At 40.7% G+C, this 18839-nt stretch overlaps 1 protein-coding gene and 1 pseudogene across 1 annotated transcript in view; both read right to left on the bottom strand.

The window, feature by feature from the left end:
* The window catches only part of EML1 (echinoderm microtubule associated protein like 1), a 195167-nt gene that overhangs the window by 20095 nt on the left and 156233 nt on the right, over positions 1-18839 (bottom strand). Inside the window, exons 5-13 of the mRNA XM_023511568.1 lie at positions 17682-17710; positions 14214-14343; positions 9265-9414; positions 8165-8234; positions 5723-5833; positions 4469-4564; positions 2963-3097; positions 1921-2020; positions 426-580 (exon numbers count right to left, since the gene is read on the bottom strand). Of these exons, the coding sequence (XP_023367336.1) occupies positions 426-580; positions 1921-2020; positions 2963-3097; positions 4469-4564; positions 5723-5833; positions 8165-8234; positions 9265-9414; positions 14214-14343; positions 17682-17710 (976 nt within the window). The remainder of the gene's footprint in view (positions 1-425; positions 581-1920; positions 2021-2962; positions 3098-4468; positions 4565-5722; positions 5834-8164; positions 8235-9264; positions 9415-14213; positions 14344-17681; positions 17711-18839) is intronic.
* Positions 10350-10835, bottom strand: LOC100940804 (annotated as a pseudogene).

Here is an 18839-nt window from a genome sequence, read left to right as displayed (position 1 = left end):
AAAAATAAAAAAGAAAGAAGATTTTAATGGTAAATCAGTAAGTGGCTAATAGTCCCTTAGAAAATTGAGACTATTTCTATGATACTAAAAGATTCTGCTAATAAATGTGTTACAACCTCAAATTTTATAAACCTAATTCCATTTTAGTAGTTACACTTAAACTGTCTCCGTGATATTAATATGTTACCCCCATATATCTTCATCAAAATAATTTTTTTGTTGTTGCAGTTTTTGGCCAGGGCTGAGTTTGAACCCGCCACCTCCGGCATATGGGGCCGGTACCCTACTCCTTTGAGCCATAGGCACCACCCTCATCAAAATAACTTTAAAAACTATAAGCCAAAGATTTCAAACTAACAAAGAAACTGGTTAAGATAACCATTTAAGGTTCAAAACTAATTTCAACAGTAGTCTTGCTGACCTACCTCAGTTTTGTGAAGTTTTTGATAGTTTCCACTCCAAGAAATGAGCCTTCGGTCTTTGCCACCTCCTGACACCAGTGTGCCATCTCTTAACATACAAAGTGCAAAAATGCCACCCTCATGGGCCCCTTGAACTGCATAGCTTATTCGATTCGTACCTAAACACACCAAGAAAACCATCATTACCAAAAAGTTCACCTCTGCCCATTTTCAAATCCATTCCATTTTTGCTTTAAGATGTGATATTATCAGATGGATATCATTATAATACAGATCCATGAAGTATCCAATTTTTAGAAGTTCACAGAGCATGAACTGGACTCCTTTATAATGAAGGAAAATATGTCAACACGAAGCATCTTATGTTGGAGTGCAATGTGGCTGAGGGGTGCTCAACTTCCACGCACACAGAGTTGTGTGTCTCTGGACAAGTGACTTAATAACCCTGTATCTCAGTTTCCCCCGTCATGGAATGGGGCTGATTACCCTACAGGATTGTTCTAAGGATTAAATGAATGGGAGATAAAGCACCTAGCACTCAGAGCAGTGGGGTACTACAAAAGTCACTTATTGTTTTAAAATTACATTTATGTATCTGTTTTGTCTTCATATCCAACCCAAACTCTAGGATCCTTGAGAACAGGAATGGTATATTTTCCCTTTTATCCTGGCACCTGGTAAGCATTCATAAATGATCATTGGACTTAATTGAATGCACGTTTTCTAAGCAACAAATATTCCTTACCAAACTATTTGCTTACTGACAAGGGATTTGGACCTGACTCATTTGTATGACTCACAGCATCTGGCACTTAATTAGCATTTAATAAGTGTCTGCCAAATGTTTAATGAGTCAGGAAAGTTACTTAAATGTTTTATGGCTATATAAATAGTCACTAATAACTTCATCATTAAAATCTGTTAATATATCTCTTAATAAGGCTATTAATTCCATCATAATACCTTGGGCTTAAAGAGCCTCTTTTTTTTTTTTTTTTTGAGATAGAGCCTCAAGCTGTCCCCGTGGGTAGAGTGCCATGGCATTACAGCTCACAGCAACCTCCAACTCCTGGGCTCAAGCGAGTCTCCTGCCTCAGCCTCCCAAGTAGCTGGGACCACAGGCGCCCGCCACAATGCCCGGCTATTTTTTGGTTGCAGCCGTCATTGTTGTTTGGTGGGTCCGGGCTGGGGATTCGAACCCGCCACCTTAGGTGTACGTGGCTGGCACCTTAGCCGGTTGAGCTATAGGCGCCGAGCCCTTAAAGAGCCTCTTAGGATGACATAAGGTCAATCACTCTTACTATTCTTCCGTTTTCTTCTGTTCTGGTTTTATAGTTTTAAGTTCCACATGCACACATGTATTAGGTATCTATATAACTTGGAATTTAATAGAAATCCTATAAATCACATTAATAAACAATTCTTACAAAAGTCACATTTGCCCTCTTACTTATAATATTATCAAAAATTGTTGGCTTTGGGAATAATCCCTTGTTACCTTTTCCCCATACTAAGATGTTGCCACTTGAGTCTCCAGTAATGGTGTCACCATTTTCAGAAAAAGTCACACATAGGACAAACTTTGGCTTTTCTTGTTTCTGTAGAATGTAGTAAATATAGATATATTTACTCAAGACACCCTTTTATTTCTATTAATAATATCTGCAATCATAGTAATCTCAAACTGGATAGTGTCAGCTTCTGAAACCACCCTGTATGCCTTTAGCCATGAGATTAACTGCTGTGAGGTAAAGAAGTTTGTGGCAACTCCATGGCTGGGGAAATCATAAAGCTGCAGATAGTCAGCCGAGGAAGGAGGTGAGGGTGGGGCTGTGTTGTCATGACAGCAGCCTCAAAGACACAGCCCAGCACTAGAATAAAGGTCCTCTAAATAGCCCCATGGAGGCTAGGCTCTGCATACCCTGGGGCTGAGGGCTCTTCTCCCCTCTCCCTGGGGCTGGGTACTGTCCTTCCTCCTCCTTGGAGACAGCTGCTTTCTTCGCCTCTCCCAGGGTTGAGTGCTCTCCTTTCCTTTCCCTGGGGTCAGTGTTCTTCTCCCTCCTCTCTGGAGCTAGATGCTTCCCTCCCTTCTCCCTGGGCCAGGTGCTCCTCTCTCCTCTCCCTGGGGCCAGGTATTGTCCTCTCTCCTTGAGATGGATGCTCTCCTCTCCTGTCTCTGGGGCTGGGTACTCTCTTCTCTTTCCTGGAGACCGGTGCTTTCCTCCCTCCCCTCCCCCTGAGCTGAGTACTCTCCTCCTTCTCCCTGGGCTGGGTGCTCTCATCCTTGCTCCTTTAGGTTGAGTGCTGTCCTCCCTCCTCCCTGGGTCTGGGTACTCATACTTTTTCTGCCATCATTATTAGTGTCATCTATAAGATACAGGGGATACCCAGGATAGTCTTTATCACTGCACCCTGAAATGCTTCCTCACTCATTTGCCATTAAAATAAATTTTGAGGCTGAGATACCTCAAATCTCCCTTAAAATCTAACTGATTACATGTACCACTCAATTAAAAATAAAGAATATAATTTAACTTTACCTCAAATAATCCTTGCTTCTTAATCAGAGAGTTTCCTTCTAGTGTCCAAAAGTACAGATGTGATTTCCCACAGGTGACTATGATATTGGTGTCCGTGGGGTGGAAGTCCGCAGCAAATACGGCTTCATTAGAGCACTAAGAAAAACAGGAGAATCAAATGCCTCAACTGTCTTAAGGTACTTAGGAGACACTTAGGAAAACAAATAAATCTGAACCACAAATAAATAATTCAAGTCAGCACTATGCCACTGCCACCTGATTTTCCCCACTGAATTACTCTTGCTGTAGACATAGGCGCATGTGGCCGTGTGCATTCCCTCTTCATCTGCCTCCTAACCTGGGCCCTCAGCCTCTGAACCAGGTGGCACACTGGAGTCCTCTTCCTAAGTAGAGCCTGTCACAGGGCCAGGCATGGAGCAGGCATGTGGCAAGCTTTGCTGAGGAGTAGGGTAGAAGCAGCGGAGACTCAAGAATGGCAAGCATTTGCTCTCATCTACAGTCATGGGCTACTGGCCTGGCTGAACAATAGAATCCTCTGATGGGTGTTAAAATGCAGATCTTCAGACCTCATCCCCCATCTAGTGGTTGAAATATCTAGAAGAGGGCCCAAGAATCTGGATTTTACCTGGCCTCATTGTCCATGGCTGACTTTGGCTGCCCTGTTTTCCCTGAGGAGGTCCTCCTGCATATAATTGCTGGGGTACATGAGGCAGATCTGGCTCTCTTGGTGCCATTTCACCACCCTTCAGCACATATCCTGACTTCCAGGACCTGCACCCTAGTCTGTTAAATCTGTCACTGACTGTTGTTTCTACCTAATAATTCAGTTGTATGTTCTCGAACCTGGATAACATGTCTCTGTTTACTTCCAACCTAGCAACATAGAAAAACGAACTTAAATACCTGACCAGAATATTAGAAGGCAGGGCTACAACATGAAAACAGGTATTAGGAAACATGCCTGATTGGAATACAATGTCTTCTGTATCCCATATACACAAGAGAAAAAGTTAGGTAAGTACGGTTATCTAACAGTAATTCTAATGTTAGGTAAGTAAGGTTAACCAAGGTTAATAGATGCAAATTGAGAAATGTGATGTCAATTCTATAAAAATAGGGATCTAACCATGATTTTAATAGCTGAAAAACATCACAAAGTCAAGGAAAGTTGATTGATGCATTGTGCAAGATGGATTAAAAGCAGTAGAAGCAGCCCAGAGGGGCCACACAGGATCCCACTGAAGGGATCTGGGATTTAGCCAGAGGCTCTTTCTGATTTTTCCTGAGTCTGTCCTGCTGTAGATGAGCCCTGTGCTGGTGGCACCTGCCCTGTCCCTGCCCTTCTCCCAGATGGCGAGGTTTGCACCCAAGGGCTGTGGGCAGGAATGGGCAGTCCTCTATGCAAAATGAAAAATAGGGACACTGGGCCCTGGAGCTGGCTGGCAGGAGGCTATGGCTGTGCCCAAGAGTCTCTGAATGGCAAAATTATAAGGCTTGGAGTGAGACCTTCACATCGGCCAGCTTTTCTTCTTTCTGCCAGTCCCACACAGACAGCACGTGGTCGTTGGAGTCATCCACAGCACAGAGATTGCTTCCTCCATTCTGAAAAGAAGAAGTTTTTCACAGGAAGACTACATTTGAGAATAAAATGGATTGAACATGATCAAAAATGAATATTAATTTTACTTTTAATAGAGAGTACACTATATTGTAGCTGAGAAATATTTACCCATTGCTTTTAAGACCTGTCTTCTTGGCTCGGCGCCTGTGGCTCAAGCGGCTAAGGCGCCAGCCACATACACCTAAGGTGGCAGGTTCGAATCCCCAGCCCGGGCCCGCCAAGCAACAATGATGGCTGCAACCAAAAAATGGCCGGGCGTTGTGGCAGGCGCCTGTAGTCCCAGCTACTTGGGAGGCTGAGGCAGGAGACTTCCTTGAGCCCAGGAGTTGGAGGTTGCTGTGAACGTGATGCCACGGCACTCTACCCAGGGGGATAGCTTGAGGCTCCGTCTCAAAAAAAAAAAAAAAAAAAAAAAAAAAAAGACCTGTCTTCTTGGACAGACAAGGCTAGCAGGTGCAATAAGGAGTAATGAAGAGACAGGATCAGGAGAGAAGGGGATTCAAGGGTGGCTCCTGACCACCAGATTCCTCCAAAGCCAACCCCAAAGGGGTTCAGAATCTTCTGCTTATAGCAGGCACAGCACAGAGGCTGCTACCAGCTGTGGCCACAGCTACTGTAAGGCTGCACAAGGAATAAGCACTGGGGCCAGAGTGATATTTATGGGAATATGTTTCTGAACTGGATGAAGACAGGATGTGAAAGAGTGTAGGCGTGGAGTTGCTTGTACCAGCACATCCTGAGAATGCTGGGAAGACCACAAGGCCCCCTCTGACTCCTGCTTGTGAGAAGGCAGCCTGTGTTGGGATGGCAGAGACATGTTGGAACCACCTATGAACGAAGCAGGTGAAGTCCAAGTCCGGAGCAGGCAAACTACCTTAAGGACATGAGAACAATGTTCTTGGGTGGCCTCTTTGCTCACCAAGCCTGCATGGCTGAAGACGCTTGACTAGAAGTGTGTGTGATGAGACACATGCTTGACCTCTGGTTGAGGTGCCTGGGAAGCAAGGATGTCTCAGCGCTCAAATCTGTACATGGACCCAGGCAGTTACTAAGTATGTTAAGTCTCTCCTTTTTCAACATTGAGTTGATTATCTGTTCCCTATGGAAAAGACTGCAATTCCCATGGAGCTCATACTTACAGATTTTGAGAATGCAATGCAGGTGACAGCTCGGTCAAAGAAACCTATTCCAATGACATGCAGAGTATTCAATGTCACAGAATCCCAGATGCGCACATGCGGGGGCAATTGCTGTTTTGAAAAAATTAAGAGTCACCAATTGTGATGGTTATACAAAGTTATCTTTACCTCGCTGCTACAAGAAACTTTTGTTAAAACAAAAAGGTTTTATCAAATTTGAGGAGTCTGCCTTTTACTGTAAATAAAACATTCCCAATTTGAACAGCCAATTCTTGATAACTGTACCACAGGATTTGACACTCTAATTCAGATAGATACTAGATGAGCTTGAATTTTGCAAGTGAAAGATAATAAGTAAAATGGAATCTCATATAAGGGTTATTCTTTTTAAAGTCTATTTGTTGCTAATATGTGAACATGTTTATGTTCCTACAGATGATCATCGCCAAGTAGAGCTCAACATTCTTAGGCAAAACAGGCAATCAATGACACACAGATAACATTAAAAATTATTATGATTAGTTAAAAACTCTCTCAATTGTGTCCCTCAGCTATTTATACCAGTTTCTCTCTCTCTCTCTTTCTCTCTTTTTTTTTTTGTAGAGACAGAGTCTCACTTTATCGCCCTCGGTAAACCTCTGAGGGCTTTGGTGATTCTCTTGCCTCAGCCTCCTGAGCTGGGACTATAAGTCCCCACCACCACACCCAGTTATTTTTTTGTTGCAGTTTGGCCGGGGCTGGGTTCAAACCTGCCACCCTTGGTATATGGGGCCAGAGCCCTACCCACTGAGTCACAGGTGCCGCCCATCAGTTTTTTTTTTTTTCTCTCTCTCTCTTTTTATAAAGTCTTTTATTTTAGTCTTAATTTATTTTTTTTCTTTGCAGTTTTTTGGCCGAGGCTGGGTTTGAACCCACCACCTCTGGCACATGGGCCTGGTGCCCTACTCCTTTGAGCCACAGGTGCCGCCCAGTTTTTCTCTTTTTTAATGTTAGAAAGCATTATAGAGTAATCAGCAGGTTTACCAATAAGAAGAGACACTAGCATTGTACCAAGTGGCTTTCCTAGGTGGTTGGTGAGCTGGGTTCTAGCTCAGCCTTGTCTCTAAGTAGCTGGATATCTGTAGACAGTCAGTAGACCTCTCTGGATTTCTCCATAGGTAAACTTAATGTCAGCTGTAACATTTTCTCTGGTTCTAAAGTTCTAATTCAATTTCAATACCAGAAACTGAAATACACTTTTAAGCCACTAGAGGGAGCGAAAAGGTTTCAAAGAGTATTCCAAGGCCATTTAATATTAAAAAAAAAAAAAAAAACGAAGATAAAGACCCATTCCATTTATGTAACAGTAGTCTAATTTCCATTATTCCTGTTAATTTTTTTAATTGTAGAATTCTAATGGAAACTAGCATAATATTAATATTTAAAATCTGATGTCATTACAATATTTTCTGAAATATGGTAGTACTCATATTTTCTGGAAGAAAGCACATTGATAGAAATAAGTACTTAATAGAATTAGTTCCAGATAATATATTATGTAATAATAAGCTCTATAGAAGTAGATATCAAAAAAGGTATAAGTTCTCCCTCATGCCTTATAATACAATAAAGTCTTGCTAAAGTGCTTACAAAATTTGTGCTAAAAGCCTCCTAGCAGCTTTTGTGACTTGCACATATACACAAATTCTGAAGGTTAAAGTCATGATCACAGGGCATTTCAGAGGGTGTTTAACATTTACTGGAGAGGCAAGAGGCTTCATATTTAATTGATATATTGTAATATTAACTTTAGTTATTAAATGTGTAGCTTCATATTTTAATGCTTATCATATATATAAATAAGCATTTTAAGAATTAGTAAATTTTGTTAAAGACAGCCACAGAAGGCTCGGTGCCTGTGGCTCAAGTGGCTAAGGCGCCAGCCACATACACCCAAGGTGGCAGGTTTGAATCCAGCCTGGGCTCACCAAACAACAATGCTGGCTGCAACAACAAAAAAAATAGCTGGGTTTTGTGGTGGGTGCCTGTGGTCCCAGCTAGTTGGGAGGCAGAGGCAGGAGACTCACTTGAGCCCAGGAGTTGGAGGTTGCTGTGAGCTGTGATGCCAGGACACTCTACCCAGGGGACAGCTTGAGGCTCTGTCTCAAAAAAAAAAAAAAAAAAAAGACAGCCACAGAAGCTGTGAAGGAAATAGTAAATTCTTTGGCAGGAACAACACTATTTAAGAATTTGCTGAAATTAACATGAGCTCAAGAGATTTTTAAGGTTACTTAATTTTAAATTAAGACTTTAACTTTATAATAAACATTGTTATGAGGAAGTAAGAAGTATTCAGATATCACAATCATATCTAACCATGCTTACTGATCAGCAAAATGTTTTCAGAAAATTATTTTGTGTTACCAGTTCACTACAAAAATATAAAAAGATAACATAACTCACTTTTCCATCCTTAGATGTGCCTGCGACTTGTCCTGTTGCTATTGTGATCCTATCAGGATGAACTGCTAGGCTAAAAAAAAAAGGATATTTATAAAAATCTACACTTTAACAGTAAGTTTATATTTCCCTTGATCAAATATAATCTTGTCAAAAATTTAAATATAATAAATATATAAAAAATATATATATAATGCCTAGCTTCTTAAAGACTCATGACAAATGCTCTTGAGTACCCCAACTTTAGACAAGTAGTTCCTATTTCATTGCATCTTAATTCTCTTATTTCTCCTTGAGAATTTTCAAACTTAAGGAAAAAGCATCCTTTGCTAGGAAAATATCATTTCAACTTCAGTGCCACTTAATTGGTCTATAACCTTTATTAAGAAGTTACTTTGAGTATATAAAATAGAAAAGATGTCATCTTTTGCCAACAGGATTTTTTACCACTGACCATGGACCCAGGATAAATACAAACATAGTAGAACCTGTCTAAGTTGACCACCCAAGGTACTATCACAAACTGGTCAAGATACAGAGGTGGTCAACATAAGGAACAAGGCCTACTATACTGATAAGTACATGGGGTGCATGTCTGTCTATGAAAATCAGGTCAACTTAAGGAGCGGGTCAATGTAAGGAGTGGTCACTATGGAGGTTCTACTGTGTATGAATCCATCTAGTCATCTATCTGCCCTTCTAGGATATATAAAATCTCTACCAAAAGCTATAAATGAATTATGGGAGTAGCAGACCTAGCCATAAACATGAAGCAAAACATTTTTATCTTTATCAAAAATTATGGACCCAAATCAGAAGCCTTTAACACTGGATGTGTGAAGAGGCCCCCAAATAAGTGGAACCGTTTGTGCAGGTAAGAGTCAGTTAAGATCATGTGTTGTGAGGACAGAAACTAAGAATGAAAGGTATCTTACTGGGCCAGGTAACTCATGGAGGACAGAGGACAGAAAGGAACGCTTCTCAAAGGTTCTGTTTTCTCAGCCCCCACTCCCTTCTTCTCTTTAGTTATATTACAACACTGACCTCTTTCTGTGAATGCTATCTCCACCTGTGGAATGGGAATCACACTCATGAGAACTCACCACTTCACGTCGTCATTGTGGCCAGCATAGTGCCTCTGCAGCTGCTCTTCTACGTTGTATAACACCACCACGGATGCGATGAAATAGACAGTCTCTCCAGTTGGGAGCAAGTACAAGTTGTTACGACAGTCTCGACCTCGGTACCCATAGCTTTGTGGATGTCAAGATAAAACATTTTTTTCTTTTAAGAGTTCACAAACATCAGCTACATTCAATAGGCACAGGAAAAAAACACCACATGACTATTAACATCAATCTTACTAATTTAAATAACATTATAAATACTCAGTGTCAAATATATCAGACCCCCAATAGGCATGCAATAAAGTTGGAAATGGTCATATGTACTTTTTTTTTTTTTGAGACAGAGTCTCATTTTGTCACCCTTGGTAGAATGCTGTGGCATTGTACCTCACAGCAACCTCAAACTCTTGGGCTCAAGTGATTCTCTTGCCTCAGCCTCCCAAGTAGCTGGGACTACACATGCCTGTCACAATGCCTGGCTATTTTTAGAGACAAGGTCTTGGAGTCTCCCTCTTAGTTAGACTGGTCTCGAACTCCTGAGCTCAAACAATCCACTTGCTTTGGCCTCCCAGAATGCTAGGATTATAGGCATGAGTCAATGCACCCAGCCCTGTGAGCACGTTTTTTACAAAGCAAAGATTTGGTTTCATGTTTAAGTTACTGAGTTAATTATGAGTCTTTTTTTTTTCTTTAGGATACATTAAAATTTGCTTTAATACTTCTTTGGGGAAAAAAATCATACTTTTAGTGAATGAACGAGAAACATTTTTACAGCAATAGGCTATTATTTTTATCTACCATGCCATGAATTCATAGGGAAGTGGTTCCAGTAGCTCAGGGAGGCATTTTGCCATTGAATGTGACAAAGCATTGATTAACTTTTGAATTCATGGGAAATAGGTTCCAGCACCTTGCATCATCACTGTTACATGGGGTCTAATTGGTTATCCTGTGTGCTATGCTGTCTACCTATTATGCCATGAGCTCACGGGGAATAAATAGGTTCTTGCACCTAAAAACATGGGTCTCCTGGTACTCCTCTGTGCTATGTTATATGCTTATTATGCCATGAATTCATAGGGAATGGGTTCCAGGAGCTCAGGCTCCTTTCCGTTGGTTCTCACAAAGTGGGCTTCTCTAGAAGGAGCAGGCTGGCACTTCAGTTGAACCCAGGTACCTTTTTCTTTGGCTTCCTTCTTTTTCTGATCATTTTCCTTCACACATTTCAGGAAGCTATCTCGGCTCTTAGAGTGCTTAATATGCTCAATACGAACATTAATCCTCTTGGCAAGAATCTTGCCCTTAACTTGTTTGTTTACAACAATGCCAACAGCATGCTGGGTAACATTGTAGACTCTTCCAGTTTTGCCATGGTAACATTTGTGTGGCATGCTTTTTTGAACAGTACCCATTCCCTTCATGTCTACAATAACACCTTTCTTGTCAATTCCCATATATGTGGCCAAAGGAACAACTCCATGTTTTCTAAAAGGCCTAGAGAACATGTATCGGGTGCCTCTCCTCTTTCCCTTTGTGTTTGTCATTTTGGTGAATTACTGGAAGATGGTGTCTCCAGCCGAAAGGAAACTGAGTTTTTTAAAAAATGTAATCTAGGAGCTAAATCTTTTACTTAAAACCCCTTTTTTAAACATGGTAAAAGTATTCATCAAGAATAAAAATTATAGCTCGGAGCCTGTGGCTCAAGTGGTTAAGGCGCCAGCCATATACACCTAAGGTGGCGGGTTCAAATCCAGCCTGGACCCGCCAAACAATGACGGCTGCAACCAAAAAATAGCCAGGCATTGTGGCGGGTGCCTGTGGTCTCAGCTACTTGGGAGGCTGAGGCAGGAGACTTGCTTGAGCCCAGGAGTTGGAGGTTGCTGTGAGCTGTGAAGCCACGGCACTTTACCCAGGGGGATAGCTTGAGGCTCTGTCTCAAAAAAAAAAAAAAGAATAAAAATGACATATATATGCACACAAATATACCTAAAAGGTAAAACAAATTAGGTTCCCTTTGCCCCAGTTTCTTAGGGATAATTATCCCTATTAAAATTTTTGCATATATACTTTCAAACCTTGTAAACTATTTTGAGAACAAACTATCATTTGAACTTGAATGTAAACTTAGCAAAAAACACCATTTATTTGGAGCATATTTCAGGTTTATATCTTCTAAGATATAAACAGGAGATAGGCTGAATGTGTTTTGAATATTTTCCAGATTTGATTTAACCATTTAATAAAACACTACTGACTTAAAGAAGAGTTGAATTATTTCAATTACATGTGTCAAAACAGATTCCAAAACAGTTGCAAGTAAATGCTTATAGCATTTTAATTCAAAAAAATAAAAAATGTACTTTGGAGGAAAAATTTAGCTACAGGGGGTATTTAAAATTTTTTTCCAAATTATATGACTCCATAATCTCAAAAAGTAATTCTTCTAAATACAGTTACAACAGCTTCAATTTAAACCAACTTCTTATGATTTGTGTTCTGAGCTTAGCATTAAACAAGTTCTCAATAAATATTTGAGGGTGGAAAAAGGGATTTTTTACTCTTTGACTTGAAATCTAAAGGTGGACTCTGTGGGCTTTCTCTAAAGTAATAAATAGATAAATTAATAAATGGAATTAAGCGCAAAAAAAAATCAACGTTTAATTCAACACTGTCACAGGTTCTATTTTCTCGTCTTTCAGCTGTTTTTCCCTGGAAGCTCACTTTCCCAAACCTCATACTGTGAAGCTGCCAGCAGCTCTATTTCAAGAATATTAGTCATATGGCTGATTCAGACTTTTGTGGCCTAGATTTTGGGGGGAGATTTTTCTTTTTTGTTTATTTATGTATTTTTGATACAGACTCTTGCTATCTTACCCAGGCTGGACTCAAACTCCTAGACTCAAATGATCCTTGTACCTTAGTCTCCCAACCTGCTTGGTAGTATAGGTGGGTACCACCACACCCAGATTTTTTTTTTCTTTAAAAAAGTAGAATTATATCTATGCTACATGTCAGTTATATTTTTGGCATTCATTTGACTCCCTTCCTTTAGGACTTAGGTATTCATAGTCTTATGTTACCTCTCTGAGCAGTCAGGATTACTTGGAAGTTAGGCTGCTCAGGATGGCCAGGTCCCTCCTCAGTTTAAGTGGAGAATGCCAGCCCTTCCTTTCAGAGTACTCCTCTTTTTATTTTAGGTTTTAAAGCTTTTTTTTTTTTTTTTGTTGAGACAGAGTCTCACTATATCACCCCTCAGTAGAGTACTATGGCATCACAGCTCATAGCAACTTCAAACTCTTCAGCTTAAGTGATTATCTTGCCTCAGCCTTCCAAGTAGCGGGGACCACAGGCACCCGCCACAATACCCAGCTATTTTTTTGTTGCAGTTGTCATTGTTGATTTTAGCTGGCCCTGGCTGGGTTTGAACCTGCCAGCCTCAGTGTATGTGGCCAATGCCCTACCCACTGAGCTAAGGGCGACACCCATTTTAAGTTTAAACAATTTTTTGTCAAAAAAAACAAAAAACAAAAAACAAAAAACATTTTTGTCAGGGAGGCACCTGTGGCTCAAAGGAGGAGGGCTCTGGCCCCATATTCCAGAGGTGGCGGGTTCAAACCCAGCCCTGGCCAAAAACTGCAAAAAAAACCAAACCAAACTTTTTTATCAACATGGTCTAGCTTCAATTTCTGATATTCCCATTTTCTCATTCACAAGTTCAACATTTTTTTGCCTTTTTCACTGTTGTTTCCTTATAAAAACTTAGCACTCCTAGCTTTTCAAATAGGTCCCTGAAGAGCTAAGTATATGATACCTCCTGTTCAATAATCAGTTCTTTCATTCTCATTAGCCTCTGAAATTCTCTATTCTTAATTATTTTCACTCACTAAGCTTCCTTCTTTTTTTTTTCTTTCCAATTTTCCCTACATCACCCTAGCCTTCCCAAGTACTAGGATTATAGGCATGCAGTGTGGTGCCAGCCTAAGCTTACTTCTTTATAACTTTTTAAATAGCTTTATTCTTTTGGAAAGATTAAAATTCAGACCAGAAACTAGTGATTCATTTCCCCCTGACCTCCTTCAAATCATTCATACAATCATATAACATTTAAATATTTTCTTTTTGGCTGGGAGCAGTGGCTCACACTTGTAATTCCAGCAGTTGGGAGGCCGAGGTGGGTGGATTGCCTGAACTCAGAGGTTCATGACCAGCCTGAGCCAGAGTGAGACCTTGTCTCTAAAAATAGATAGATATTGTGATGGGTGCCTATAGTCCCAGCTACTTGGGAGGCTGAGGCAAGAGGATCACTCGAACCTGAGAGTTTAGGCTGCTGTGAGCTAAGACACCATAGCACTCTACCAAGGGTGACCAAGTGAGACTCTGTGTCAAGATAAATAAATACATATATACATATTTTCTTTTCAGGAAAAAATATATGTGTATTACAGCAAGAACCACAAGTATTTCCTTCAGGAATGTATGTTAGTTTCCCTCATAATCAGTAGCTTTTATGGAGCTCCTCCTTTGCTAGGATACTGCACCAGGAACTGACATATAGCCAATTGCTTAAGATTTAAGTTGTGGCTCGGCACCTGTGGCTCAAGCGGCTAAGGCGCCGGCCACGTACACCTAAGGTGGCAGGTTCGAATCCCCAGCCCGGGCCTGCCAAACAATGATGGCTGCAACCAAAAAATGGCCAGGCGTTGTGGCGGGCGCCTGTAGTCCCAGCTACTTGGGAGGCTGAGGCAGGAGACTCGCTTGAGCCCAGGAGTTGGAGGTTGCTGTGAGCGTGATGCCATGGCACGCTACCCAGGAGGATAGCTTGAGGCTCCGTCTCAAAAAAAAAAAAGACTTAAGTTGTATGAATTTCTACAGTTAAACTTCAAGTATTAACTCTGTGTAAGACCTAATCAGTGAATAAAGGATACACCCATTCCAGCTTGAGTCTCTTGGTTGGAAGTTCTACTTTTGCTTCTAAACTGTAAGAATCCACTTGATCTTTGGGCATGTACATGGTAACGGGGCGTCCACGAAGAAACATTTTTACATAGCCCTCTTCTACAAAAAGAACAAAGATGTTAGTTTGTTTGACCTCCATGTCCTGCAAACATATCCTCTCTAGCCCTTCGACATAAAAGTGAAAACTTTACTCTTTTGTCATTTCTAATTAACATCTTAGGGGAAAAAAAACGAACATATAAAATCAAACAGTTCGAAACAAAAGTCTGCATCTTGTCTACTTTTGACTTATTTAGTACAGGAAATATATAAAAAAAAACTATAAAAGGCAGAAAGAACTAGATTCTAACAATTATTCTCCATAAGATTTTAGTGCTTACGTTTTGTCATCAGGAGGGGAAAAAAATATCACCCCCAAACATTAGAACACAAGAAATCCATTTAAATTTTTTATTGAGTTTGACGTATACACAATTTCAGTTTCAAATAAATATTACAAAATATCTTTCAACATATAAATCAGTTTGTAATACTGCAATTTAAAAATATATCTTCATGTATCTTTTACATTGGACAATTCTTTCCAGTCTAAAGAACTGAAAATCAGTAGAAGTGCATGTTAGTAGCATGCATGCAAAAAGAAAAATGCTCAGAAAAAAGCTAGAAATGGAAAACAAAAGAACAAAAGACCCATTAGAGAGAGAAATTAGGAAGCAAAACTTTCCAGAACAACTATTTCTATAATGAAATAACTTTTCACATTCTACTAAATTATAGGTACAAAGGTAAATATCAATAATCTATACACATGGGCAAGTCCTAGACCTTAAACAACTCAGCTGAGGGGCTGTGACTAGAGGTTTCAGGATATTTAAGAGCAAAGAAAATATCTTGTGAGCTCCCGACGAATTCTGTTCAGATTCAGAACTTGCTGAATTCTGATGCTTCCCTGAAGATCAAAGGACCCAGCCTTAATGGCATTTAAACTGGGCAGTTGGAACCAGAGATATCTGTACACAATTTAGAAAAAAATCATCCACAGAGAGGAAGTTGATAAGGAAAAGTCATAAAATATTTACAGCTACTACATACCCCATTTGCAAATTAGTTTTGTTAAGTCTTATTTCTAAGGAATTCCAAACAACGCCACATGCAGTATTATTTAAAAATTATGAGGGCATCCCAATTGTGTGCTCACACTTCAGGTCTTAAATTCATGCATGTGACACACTCTTCACACTGCATATTAAGTATGACTTTAAGTGAGAACCATGAAGGCATTCATCCTTGCATATGTGTGCTAGTCATGCTCTCCTACTGATCCTCCACCATGCTGGTACCAGCTGCTCCCGCTACACCATGCCCAGTCCATCTGAGGCCCCCTCCCTTCAGGCTGTCTTATTTCTCCTGGGGTCAGCTTAAACACTGCTGCTGCCAAACCTACCGAGGCCCAAATTGGATTTTATGGAGTCCTTCCTCCATGTAGATTCCTTTGCTTGCTCTTGTACTTGTTGGGTGCTGACCTGCTCTACTCTCCCCTCATAGGACCTTGGTAGCCACAGCCACCCATGGAGAACTCAGCCTGCCCCATCTCTGTGTCTCTGCCCTTCTTGGAAACCTCTTCTCCTCCTCAATCCCTCACACAAATCTAAGCTCATCAGATTGTACTCATCATACTTGAAGCATCTAAAAGCACCTAAAATATGGACAGTGAAAAGAGGGGCCACTTTTCCCAGTGATGGAGTGGGAAATCACATAAAAGTGATTCCATCAACTCTCCTAGGAAGGGGTAAACCAGTTCTTCCAGAAAACTCATAAAATGTATGTTGGGAATAAAAATGATATAATGCCATTTCCATGACACAAAAATGTTTATTGTGGATTCATACAATAAACATGTGTGAGATATGTACTTGAGTACACATATTGCAGTTATGTGCTAGTTAAGAATCCTTATGATTGAAGCTTACTTGTTGCACAATTTAAAACAACTGGACTAGGTAAAAAAAAAAAGCACTAAATTTAACATTGGCATACTCTTATACTGGTATTTCAGACAGGCTACATATAAAATAAAAATGCAGCCAGGGGAAGCAATGTTTTTTCCAGGCATGTTAGGATAACACACATACAACCCAAAAGCACCAGCAGAGAAAAGCCAGCAGCAGTGCAGGATACCATCTCAAACAGTGGGACATCCAGGGGTAGCCCTATAGCTCTCTTCAGGTTTACAGGGATGAAAAATATTCCTGCAATCAGCCAATAATCAATGAAGATCCAAATTATAGCCACTTATTTAAGTCCATCCAAGGAAATGCTCAGGGATGCTTTTAACTTAAAATAAATCAAAGTGCTTTGCATCACAAAAACATTTTCATACAAGGAGAGTATCTGTTTGCCTGTATGAAAAAAGTTTCTGTAGCCTGGGTAACAGCTTTGCTCAGAGAGCTATGAGGTTTCAGAAATGCTGCCTACCTTTGCAGTGTGTCACCCGGCGTTTCCCTTGTGATTTCGGAGACAGAGACAGAAGGGCTAGATAAAGAGACGGGGAGTACTGCAAGTGTGACTGGCCTGCCTGCTCCCAGAGCATTTACTGTCTGCCAGAGGGGGAACCTACCCGCCCCGCCCAGTAGTGAAATCTGGACACAGCTCAGGGGTTCTGACAAGTGCGTTCACCATGTGGCCCTGCCAGCTTAAGGCAATTACCTTTTTAGTGAGTAATTTCATGCTTCCTGAGAATGAAATGAACATTAAAGCACATGCTGATAAATACAAAACTTTTGACTTTTATGTTTTAATTCTGAATTTAAGAAAAACACTGGAAATATTAAATGAATTTATATAACTGATTATACACTTGTCCAATATTTCTGCATTTTAAAAGAAGGTTAAGATGCTAAAAAACAGCATCTACCTATTAAAAGATGTGTTAAAAATTATACAGAAAGGTATATATAAACTATTAGTTTGCAGTTTAGGAGGTCATAGGCAGAAGAAGAAAAGCTACTTTTAGAACAAAGTTATATAACTTGACGCATCAGAAACTTTCCCTTTAAGAGAAATGCAAATGTTGACGGCAGAATACAGTTAGTAAGGAAGGAATAACCAAGGCAACAGAAGTCTCTTAATCTAGAAATTCCATTACCACATAGATGGTGGCATTCCTCTCTCCCCCTTACTGTCATGTCTCAAATTGGTTTTAGCAGGGGTAAGTGAAGGATTTGGTCTTTATGACTGTGTTACACACGGTCTTGCTGTCATTATGGGGCCACCTGGCACCGAGTACCAAGTTGACAGCGCTCCATCTGGTCTGCAAAAACACCAAAGCTCCTCCTGTATGTCAAAGGCTAGACTCTGAAAAAGCAGCTTCTTATCCATCCCTCAAATTCTGAAGAAGTGAGTGAGGGGTACCCAGATGAAAATTAAATCTGACTTACCTGCACTGAATACGGGCTCCTTGGGTTTGCTGTGAAAATAAACCAAAAACAGTTTTTAAAGAGCACTTTGGGTGTCCTCTCATTTACTTAAGACTTCATAGCCATTTGCTGCAGTAGTTTGCCACATGTTAACAGGAAAAACAAAACCAACTTCCCACAAAAAGGAATATGCATAAGTAAAAATGTCCAAAACTAGACATTTAGAAGAGATTTATCTTTATCACTAGAGTTGTGCTTTTCATGAGAGAGCAGGTAAGTGTTTCTGGGAGGAAAAAATTTGGTTAATCAAGATGGGAATGGTCCTGCCTAAATGTGTAAAAAAGAATTGTTTTTCTTCCCTATACTCTTCTGAAAGATTATTTTAAGGAACTTATTTAAAACTCACAAATTCGTGACAAAAGATCTTTTAGTAAAGTCCAAGGTGTAGTTGAGCCCTCTGTAAACAAAGTAACCTAACTGTTTGTGCCCTCACGCCAATCTGGGGAAAAAATTAAATATTTTAAAGGTTAAAATAAAAATCTTTTGGGTAAGGACTTCAGAGCTCACCTCCAAGGTAGTGACTGCTATGAGGAAGACAGGAGGGTGAAATGGAGGTGGAAGGAGAGGGAAGGATACAGGGTATGGTGCCTTCCCTACTTCAGCCAACTCATGGGAGCTGCAGGGATACCACTGCTGACTCCAGCCACTCTGGGTGCCCACCTCGAATGAGGCTGAGACTGCTCTGTGACTGCACCTGGGAAAACACCCACAAAGGGTTCAAGGACAGTGCTGCAGATGGACAGAGGTCATTCCTAGGAGCAAGTGTCCCACAAGGAAAGCTTCCATGAAGAAGTCTCCTGTCCAGAAGGGGAGGGGAGCCATGGCTGCAGGCCCACTTGCAGCTTCCTGTCAAGGGCACACCTCCAAGATGACCACCTGTGGGGGACACAGCACCATCTCTATTCTAGACTGGACAGGAATGTTCAGGCAGCACTGGGAGAATAAACAGCAACTGACCCGAGTCTGTTGATGCCAAAGTTCATGCTGATTTCCATATACCACCCAGATCCCCTGCTTCCCTCCTGCTGTAAGACATGGAGCAAGATGTAGGCATCAGGTGAGAGGCATGGGGAGTGCTCATCATCACTCTGTCAATGTTGCTAGGAGCACACATGCATT

This window comes from Otolemur garnettii, unplaced genomic scaffold, assembly GCF_000181295.1.
Source record: "Otolemur garnettii isolate 467f Iridium unplaced genomic scaffold, OtoGar3 scaffold00020, whole genome shotgun sequence".
NCBI classification, from domain to species: domain Eukaryota; kingdom Metazoa; phylum Chordata; class Mammalia; order Primates; family Galagidae; genus Otolemur; species Otolemur garnettii.
This window is presented reverse-complemented; position numbering and strand designations above follow the sequence as displayed.